Source organism: Crocodylus porosus, unplaced genomic scaffold, assembly GCF_001723895.1.
Source record: "Crocodylus porosus isolate Cpor-Errol unplaced genomic scaffold, CroPor_comp1, whole genome shotgun sequence".
In the NCBI taxonomy this organism is placed as follows: domain Eukaryota; kingdom Metazoa; phylum Chordata; order Crocodylia; family Crocodylidae; genus Crocodylus; species Crocodylus porosus.
The window spans coordinates 533,113-542,899 of NW_017728920.1; the positions used below are offsets into that span (position 1 = coordinate 533,113).

General features: G+C 53.4%; 2 protein-coding genes across 2 annotated transcripts; one reads left to right on the forward strand and one right to left on the reverse strand.

The window, feature by feature from the left end:
• Nucleotides 1-200: 200 nt before the first annotated feature.
• ADO (2-aminoethanethiol dioxygenase) lies at nt 201-4,060 on the forward strand. Its single transcript, XM_019538458.1, has one exon. It carries the CDS (start codon nt 267-269, stop codon nt 993-995), a length of 729 nt encoding a protein of 242 aa, XP_019394003.1. The 5' UTR covers nt 201-266; the 3' UTR covers nt 996-4,060.
• A 2,770-nt stretch (nt 4,061-6,830) lies between these two features.
• On the reverse strand, nt 6,831-9,575 carry EGR2 (early growth response 2). Its single transcript, XM_019538459.1, has 2 exons — nt 8,819-9,575; nt 6,831-8,434 (listed from the first exon to the last, which is right to left on the reverse strand). Exons 1-2 carry the CDS (start codon nt 8,994-8,996, stop codon nt 7,281-7,283), a joined length of 1,332 nt encoding a protein of 443 aa, XP_019394004.1. The 5' UTR covers nt 8,997-9,575; the 3' UTR covers nt 6,831-7,280.
• Nucleotides 9,576-9,787: the final 212 nt, after the last annotated feature.

Genomic DNA, 9,787 nt, shown 5'->3' on the forward strand with positions numbered 1-9,787 from the left:
CGCAGCCAGAGGGCAAGCCCAGGGGAAAGCGCCCGCGGCACCTCGGGCCTCAGCCACAGCGTGGGAGATGCGACGGGACAGCGCCAACATGTCCGTCCCGGGGCCGCTGGAAGCTGTAGTCCCCCCTCAGCCCCGCCCTGCCCTCCCGCCGCGGTGGGGGCAGAACTACGATCCCCAGGAGGCCGCGCGCACCATGCGCATGCGCAGGGCGGCCGAGCCGAGCCGAGCCGGTAGCGCCGGGGCGCGGCGGAACAGCGGCAGCGGCAATGCCCCGGGACAACATGGCCTCGCTAATCCAGCGAGTGGCGCGGCAGGCCCGCCTCACCTTCCGCGGCCCGGCGCCGGGGCCCGGCTTCGGCGAGAACCTGCACCGGCTGCAGCAGCTGCTGAACGAAGTGCGGGCCGAGGACCTGCGCCTGGCGCCGCGCGGGCCGGCAGCCATGCCGATGCCGGGGGCGGCCGGGGCGGCGGGTACGGCGCCGCCAGTCAGCTACATGCACATCTGCGAGACCGAGAGCTTCAGCATGGGCGTGTTCCTGCTGCGGAGCGGGGCCTGCATCCCGCTGCACGACCACCCGGGCATGAACGGCATGCTGAAGGTACTGTACGGGACCCTGCGCATCGCCTGCCTCGACCCGTTGCCGCCCTCGGCCGCGCCGCCGCCCCCCGGCCCGGCCGGGCCTCGCCGCCGCGCCCTGCTCCGTTCGCGCCAGCTCTACACGCCGGCGTCGCCGCCCTGCCTGCTCACGCCGCACTCCGACAACCTGCACCAGATCGACGCCGTGGACGGGCCTGCTGCCTTCCTCGACATCCTGGCGCCACCCTACGACCCCGAGCACGGCCGGGACTGCCACTACTACCGCCTGCTCGAGGCGCTGCCCCCGGGCGCCGACCCGCCCGCACTGCCTCGCGAGGTGTGGCTGCTGGAGACCCCGCAAGCCGCGGATTTCTGGTGCGGCGGGGAGCCCTACCCTGGGCCCAAGGTCTCCCCTTGAAGCTGGTGCTGCCCCCAGTGTGCGTCTGCTCTGGCTGCCACCCCCCACTCGGGGACCGGGCATCTCTCCTATCCCTCAGCAGCCAGAACAGCAGCAGGAGGCTGGCAGAAGATTCACTGGGGAGGCCTGGCAGAGAATCTGGCTCCTGCCCTGGATCTCTGGCTGTCGGAAAGCCATAGTGACCAGTCCCCATCCGCCTTTGAAGTAATAATAGCCACAAGGCCAGGCCCTGCTCCCAGAGTGCAGAAAGCCACGTCCAGCCCCTACCCCAAGACAGGCCGATGTGTTGGGAGATATGTTTGCATGCGCTTTTCAGTTTCATTTCATCTGTTCAGCTCTCTGGCCCCAAACATGAAGTGTCTGTCAGGTGGGGAGGATAAGCAGCATTTTCAGCCTCTGTGACAAATGCATAATTGCAGCAGAAACAGCTTCCCATACGTGACCCCTGCCCTGGTGGAGTGGAATCACCAAGGCTGGAAATCTCTTTCTTTTTTTCTGCAACAGACACGTGCAGACACATATCAAGGAGAGCAGTTTCTGGGGCAGATTATGGCACCTTTTCCCCAGCTAGGTCATCAGAAGTCTACCAGCGAATCAGTGCTCGACTCCGGGAACCAGGATGGATGAGATGCACTACATGATCTCCTGTGCTTGCTCAGGGCCATAAGAGAGACAGTGCTGCTTTGGTGGTAGCTCTGTGTCTCACTCTCCCAGCTAATGAATAAGCGATATCCAGCCAGTACTACCCCTGTGAACACAGATTTACACATAGGAGACTCTTTACCTCTGAGCACTTGCCTAGCTTCTGGAGTGGAGGCCAATAAAGTGATCAAGTGTATTTATTTGCTGTTGACAGATGTGGTGATATGGAAGAGGCTCTCTCTAAACTTACACACAACTGAATGTTAAAAAAAAATACCAGTATCCTGTCTCACTACTTAGAGCTACATTTCTGCAGGGGAAAAGGGTCATAAAGTTGCGAGAATAGATGCAATAAGAAACATTTCATTTTTCTATAAGGCATGTTAATAGTAAAGTGCCCTGAAAACTAAGTGATATTTCTGGCCTCTAATATCGCTGACAATATTTTCTCAAACACTGTTTACTCTGTAGGTAGTAACAGGGAGTTTGTGCTGCTGCCTCACCTTATGACACTAATGGGCAAGGGAGGGGGGCAGGGGACTCTTCTGTCCTGGGTCTGTTGGGGATTGTGTCTCTGAAATGAGTTTCAAGAGCTGTATGGAATTGGCAAGAAACGAAACAACCCGAGCCAGGAAATGCTACTAGAACAATAACTAACCATTTCTGGGGTTACAGTTAGTGAAATTAAGGTCTGCCATTCTGTTGAGACATGGCTGGGTTAAGAATTACTTTTAAAAGATTTCTTAACACATTAATCTTTTGCTGTTGAAGCTGAAAATTCCTAAATGTCTTTGCTATTTCTGGTTGCATATCTTTTTTCAGTTTGGATAAAAAGAATAGATTAGTCAGCTTCTAATCAAGTTCATTTTGAAGTTCTCATGCAGCAGTGTTTTGGGTGTAAGCTGTGGGAGAATGTTTTTGTTAATTTTTCATTGCACATATGTCTCATGGAAATTCTTCTGGGATGTTGGGTTCTAAAAAATACACAATCCCTAAATTTGAGGTTTGAATTTGACCGATATCATCTCTTTACATAAGCCCTGCAGTTTTATACATATGACACCTTAGGCTTTTTAAGCCTTGTGGTTTCCCTCTTTCTACTGTTTATAAAAAATACTTTTTCATAAGTGTTTTAATAAATATAGTATAGAAAAGATGCAGTGAATTTTGCCTTGCTATAGCGTATATAGTCTTAAGGTGTAGTTTGCCCATGGTGTTGGGGATATGACCTTTCTTGCAAGGGAGATATGTTTTCTACTATTGAAATATTCTGTTTATACTGCAAGAAAAGGTTTTGTAATGTGCCTGCATATCTTAATGCACACTGTGTACCAGAGACCCAAATTTGGGTAGCCTTGACTCTTCTGGTTTTGAAGCAGTGACTTGAAGAGAAAAAATATTGACTTACCAACCACATAAATGATGTACCAACCTGATCCAGAAATCTTTCCATCACACTTTTTATTTCTTCTTTGCTTTTTGCATTTGTAAAAGCAGATTTTGTTTTTCCCTGTATAGCTGCTTATACGTGAGAATTTTAAACATCCTGATGCTGCTTTATTCTTCAAGGGTTATTTTCCATTGTCTGCAAAAGATTGGATGTGAAGTAAGCATTATATATGCAAATATTTAATTATTTTTAGAACATAAGGTGAAAATTATTTTATGCGGTTCACACTTATTTTTCTGGCACTTCAGAGTGTCAGATATTTCTACAGCTGCATTGCCTACTTTCCCTGGAATTCCACTGCAGTTTACAGTTGTGCAGTGGGCTCCAGCATTCCTCATTTTATTACTTAACTGTAGTATAGTTCTTTAGCACATTACTGCATGTGATTCAAACTCTCTACTCTTTAATACTAACGAAGACCTTAATGGTTTTTCAGACTTCAATATGTGAAATAGTAGTGCAAGCACCTCTACTGGAAAAACAAACTGCTACAAAAAGCATTTTTATCTAACCCATTTTAACTTCCTAGGTGTCTCAATTATTTGAATTTGAAGCTAGCCAGCATGTTAAATAGGATGTGACTTTAATGCATCTTTAGTATAGAGGACAGCAGCAGTCCCCCATCCTCACAGGATGATGTACGAATGATCACAGCAAAACATTTACTATATCAGGGTTAAAAGGACCAGTATTAAAATAGATCACAGTGCCAGGAAGAAACCAAATACAACCTAAGATGCATTAAAGAAAAGTCTTTTTACAACTTTTTGTCCAAACCTTTGTATATTTAAAAATTAATCATAAATTTGGAAGGGACCTCAAGGGTCAAAACTTATTTCAGATGTTTTTGATATCTGTAAACAGAAGGTTTAAGTCAGCATTATTGTTCTTTCTCTCTGCAGTCTGGTTGTTGTGTTTTCATAACAGCAAAATGATTGTTACTGTTCAGCTATAGAATAAATGCAGGATATCTTGACTCTGGCTTATGCTTTTTTGCCTTCACAGTTGTGATAGAGTTGGGAACTCAGTAAGATTAAAAGAATCATTTGCTTTTGTCTATTTTTACACATGGTATAATTGCCTTTTAAAAGTGACCTTTAAGTCAACTTATGCACAATTTGTATATTAGTTTGAGCCTCTCACGTTGGCACTATCAATACTATGCCAGTATGAAATTGTCCTGCCATGTCCTGGTTTGTAAGATTTTCATGTGGTCCTGTACTCAAGATTCTGTCCAGCCAGATCCAAAACTAAGTCAAATGTGCTTTAAAATTGGTTTGACAGCAGCAGCCTGTAAGATAGTGCACTGATATAGATGCAGTGAGCTGTGTGGTACATTTAAGATGCTCTAACCACTGCTATAGCTGCAGTCATTTAAGGCAAGCTGCCCTGCTCTAGACGCAATCTACTGGACTTTTTGGAACTTAAGTCCATTGAAAAAACAAGATCACTGACAGTTTCTAATACAGTAAGTTATGGATGCGAACAAGGAAACCATGTTTCCTAATCTGCACTATTCTGAGCGTCTATGTTAAATCTGGCATTAAAAGTTCACCTGTGTCTTGGAAACCAAATGTATATGGCATGAGATGACACTGCTGAAGTGCTCTAAGAAATTAAAAATTATGAAAAATTCCTCCTCTGGACATACATCATGGAAGTTACCGTAAATGCAGGTACTTATATTTTCACAGCTCTGTAGCAAAGACTGCCCTAATTGCTGTATAAATTTAGGTAAACATGCAATTACCTTTATTTACAGTAAAATTGACCCAGTATTTCAGGTGAATAACAGGTGCTCCAAAGGAATAGGAGCAGGGTAACATCTAAAAAAAACACACTACCCATTCTAATGAAGCTCTTTAGCCTTTTTGTTTTCTGAGGGGTTGAACAGCCAGAAGCTGCACCCAATAGAAGAGTGCATACAAACAATCTTTCCTTTTAGCAAGGTTTTCTTTTTAAAGAAAGTTGCATCCAGCCTTCGTATTTCACAGCCATGCCCTGAAGCTTTGGCCCCATTTCTGCCTGAATTTTAAAAGCTTTACTAAGCTTTAAGCTAGGAAGGAAAGATTTGTAGACACTGCTTTAACCTGTTCTAAGCCACTTCAGGTCACACTTAACTTTGCAGAACTATTGACAGCTCTGAGTCTACATTCTTTTGCAGCCAGTAAAATACATAACAGCAAAACATTGAATATGAACAGAGATGTAAAATTCCACGTTGCCTTAGTTCACTTGAACCCAGTGAAGGCAGGGTAACCAATTCGACACTATGCATTGAAGCTAAAATAAGGGTTTAGGCAGTGAAAAGTGCCTACTACTTTATGGGGTCAGAGTTTATACTAGCAAGACTTAACTCCTGCTAGGTTGGTACCAAATGGATAGAGGAGACATTTGCATAAATATTTCCTTCAGGGAAATTAAACATGGCTATCAATGGGAGCTGTGGGTTCTCAGTGCTTCTTAGGTTCAGCTTTAAGCAGGTCTGTACAACACAAAAAAAACACCATGACTATTCTTAAATGTGGTTTGTTTTTTTCTGCAAAGGTCCAGCTCAAGACTGTTCATTATTTGCAAGAATACTACTGCATAGTGAAGACCTGCTTCCACACTTACTCTGCAACTGTAAACAAAGAGCTCAGGTCTCCCTTGAACAATAAGGGCTTGCCTCATTTAATTAAAACAGGTGCTAGAGAGGTTCTTACCTTCTGGAAAGAAAGTGCATGCACACCAGGACAATATATTATGTGCCATTTCATAAGAGGGGTTTCCACATGCATGTACCAGGTGTTAGGTGTTGCATTTTATAGAAGTGAATGTGCCACAACAGCTCTACATTTTCTGAACAAGCCACAAAGCCATTCCTCAACACAGGAATTAGGTGTATTCCCTGGCTGAAATTAAGTGCAAGTCCAGGGAGACATTTGCTTGCTACAGCTGCTAAAGCACCTGGGCTTTAATATTTTTGTTTTGTTTTGTTTTGAGGCTTCTGATCCTATAAGACTTTGTGCTCTTTGCTTTTATCCAGGTGACTGGGGGGAAGGTCACATTAGGATCTGGAGAGTTAAGGCAAGCAGGTGCTGGAAGGAAAAAGCATGGAATGGGGTGGGCCCTTCCTTGCCTACAGCTGCCCCAACTCCACCAGTGAAGTTGCCAATGCACCAGGGACAGAGGTCTAATGAGTGTCCCCACAGGTGCTAGGCAGACCAGGTTCTTAGGGTAAATCTGATATCTTTTATTAGGCCAACTAAAATAGTTGGAAAAATTCTTTGCAAACTTTAGGGTACAAACACCCTGCCTAAGTCCTTATACAACCAACACCCCACAGGTGCTGGGTTCCAGTGTTGCCTCTGAAAAGCAGCCACTGGAGCCGCCTCTGGCAGAACGGCCTCAGCTCAGCGCTAGGCGATATTCCTGCCTTCAAGGAGGCTCCCCCAGGAAGAACCTGGTGAGGGCTTCACCAGCAGGCATGCCCCTGCCCTGCCCATGCCCTCTCCAGCCACTGTCCCCTCCCTTCCTGCCAGCCCTGGGGCTTCGCCCTCCACAAATCACGGTGTGTCCCAGCCTGGTTGGGAGGCTGCCTGGGGAAATCCCTGCGGCCCAGAGGCTGTTCCTGTGCCGGGCAGCAGTTCTCTCGATGTGCCCTGCCTCCCCGCCCCGACCCCATCCCAGGGATCCCTGTCTCCCAAGCCGCTGTGGCAGACGGGCTGGGAGCGAGCAGAGAAACGCTGCAAGGCCCGGGCCTCCGAGTGAAAAGTGTTTATTTACAGGCTGTGGAGAACAAGCCCGGCCTCCCTCCGCGGGCTCCTGGTCGGGGCGAACGGGCGCGGCGGCCGCCGCCACGTCCCGTCCGTGTTGTCGGGGAGGAGCCCGAGGGCGGTACAAAAATAGAGCGTCTAAAACCCGAGTGTGAACAGCAGGGACGTGCGGGCCGCGCATGTACATGCGGACACGGGCCCGTGGTCCCCAGGGACGTGGACACCAGGCATGCACCGCGTCTATGTACAACCGCGACCCGACCCGACCCGGCCCGGCCCTCCCCGCGGGCAAGGCCGGGAGCATCTGCGCTGGACTCAGCGGGCGCCGCCACATGGCGCTGCCCGGGCAAAGCCGTCCTGGCTGGTCTCCGCAGGCCGCGGGGCTATAAAGTGCACAGCGCCTCCTTCCCGGCCCCCGCTCCGCCCGCGGGGCCGTCAGGGAGTCCGGGTCCTGGAGGCGCAGGGGGGCAAGCTGGCCGGGCCGGGCGGCGGGGGTGCGGGGGCCGGCCCGGGGCCCGAGGCGGCCGCCCCCTTCCTCTCCTTCTGGCGCAGGTGGATCTTGGTGTGGCGTTTCCTCTCGTCGCTGCGCGCGAACTTCCTGCCGCAGAAGTCGCAGGCGAAGGGCTTCTCGCCCGTGTGCGTGCGGATGTGCGTGGTGAGGTGGTCGCTGCGGCTGAAGTTGCGCATGCAGATGCGGCACTGGAAGGGCTTGTGGCCCGTGTGGATGCGGATGTGCCGCGTCAGCTCGTCCGAGCGCGAGAAGCGGCGGTCGCAGCCCTCGGCAGGGCACGGATAGGGCCGCTCGTGCACCGGCGTCTTGCTGGGCCGGTTTGGGTACTTGCGGGGCCGCAGGATGGGCCTCAGCGGCAGGTGGTGAGGGCTGTAGGCGCTGGCGGGCAGCCGCGCGCCCTCCCCGCCGCCGCCCGCGCCCGCCGCGCCGCCCTGGGGCGCCCCCATCGTGAAGTTACGGATGGTGGAGAGTGGCGTGAGCGGCGGCGGGACGCGGAGGGAGTCGAGCGGGCAGGGGAAGGGCTTGCGCTCGGGCGCCGCGTGCAGTTCGCGCTGGCACTGCGCGGGCGGGAAGAAGCCCGCGTAGTCCGGCAGCACCGTGAAGAGACCCGCGTCCGCCGCCGCCGCCTTCGGGGACGGGTAGGACGGCGGCGGCGGGAAGGGCAGCGCAGCCGCGGACGAGGCGGGTAGGAAGGCGGACGGGTCCTGCTGGTACAGCTCCCCGCAGGCCGAATAGGGCGGCGGAGGCGGCGAGTAGAGGTGCTCCAAGTCAGCGGGCTGCCCCTGCGCCATGGGGCAGCCGAGGGCGCCGCCGGGCGGCAGCGGGTTGGGCGAGGCCGAGGAGGCGGCGGAGGACGAGGAGGACGAGGGCGCGCTGACCCCCTGCAGGATGCCGGCGCTCACGATGTTGATGATGCCCTCGGGGTAGCAGCCGGCGCCGGGGTACTGTGGGTCGATGGAGAACTTGCCCATGTAAGTGAAAGTTTGATTGCGGGAGGCAGAGACCGTCGGGGCGAAGCTGCTGGCGTAGGGCAGGTCCAGAGCCCGCTTCTCGCTCATGTCCATGTTGATCATGCCATCTGAGGGGGACAGAAAAGTCCGTCAGCGCCCGCCACCCTCCGCTCGACCGGAGCCCCCGAGGGGCCGGGGCTGAGCCCTGCGGGGCCCGGCGCCACATGCCGCCCCGGCCTCGGGGCTCCGCGCTTGATCTGAGCAACTGCTTGGTTCCTTACAGCGTTCCCGGGCAGAGGAGCCTCGGGGCGCCCGCGAGCCACCCGGGCACGGCAGAGCCGGCGGCTGCCTTCTGCCCCCGAGATTTCCCGGGGGCCCGCGCCGCCCCGAGCCAGCGACTTCTCGTCTAGTTCTCGCCTAGTTTTCTGTCCGCTTCACCTAAAGCAGCTCCCGAGCCCCGCGCGACAAGCCCGAGGCGGCACATGCGGAACGGGAAGGGGGCTGGTGCTTACCTCCCGGCGCCCCGCTCATCTGCTCGAACGGTCCTCCCAAGTCCGCATTGGGGAAGATCGTGACCGAGGCTGGCAGGGTGGCGGCCAGGTCATCCACAGGGTAAATGTTTTCGGAGAGCTGATGCACAAACCCACTGAGAGTTACAGGGATTTTGTCTACAGTCTTGGCCGTCATCATTTGCTCAGGAGGCGCGCGCAGAGCAGCTCTCCCTGCCCGTGGTACCAACGCTGCCGGGGTGAGGGCTGCTTTTTCCCTCCACTGGAAAAAAAAACAAAAACCCAAATCGGCTTATGTTACGGAACGGCCGGTGCCGCCGCCGCGGGCACTGCCCTGTGCGGCCCTGGGACGCACTGTGATGTTGTGGGCACAGCCGGGGGCCCGCGTCGCGCTCGTAATCAATTGCAGCCCACGGGAAGCGTGGCGGGAAGTATTTATGGGGCGGCCCTGAATGCCCGGGACGTCACTGCCCATATAAGGACTGAGGAACGGGGCCGGGCGGAATCACTGGGAGGCGCGCGGGGCCCCCCTGCAGGCGGCGCGGGGCTGGGCTGGGCTGGGCTAGGCTGGGCGGCGGCGGCAGCAGCATCGCTTTTATCCAGGGGGTAACAAGCGCAGTCAACGGAACTCGGAAAAGCCCGTGGGAGGTGCCGGCGTGTTCCGGTCGCGGGCCCTGCCCGAATAAGGCGCGGATCCGGCGCGGCTCCCCGCCCCCCGCCTTTTTAGGCCTCGTTCCGGAAAATCAAACTTCGGAAAGAGCCAAGCTGCTCAGCTCAGAGCCGGCTGCCCCAACCGCTTCTTGGCAGCCGCGACCGCAACGCGGCTGAGCAGAAAATAGCCGCGTTCACGGAATCGCACTTCTGTTTTCTGAATTACGGGTGGAAAGAGGCCGCGGGGCTGCCACTGCTGTTGGAAAGTGTCTGATCTATATATACATATATTATATATGTGTGTGTACGTGTGTGTACACA

Excerpts from the sequence above, each read along its gene's own strand:
- EGR2 (XM_019538459.1), bottom strand. The coding sequence starts at position 8,996 with ATGATGACGGCCAAGACTGTAGACAAAATCCCTGTAACTCTCAGTGGG. Across the intron at positions 8,435-8,818 it reads GATGAGCGGGGCGCCGGGAG|ATGGCATGATCAACATGGAC; the intron begins GTAAGCACCAGC and ends TGTCCCCCTCAG.
- ADO (XM_019538458.1), top strand. The coding sequence starts at position 267 with ATGCCCCGGGACAACATGGCCTCGCTAATCCAGCGAGTGGCGCGGCAG.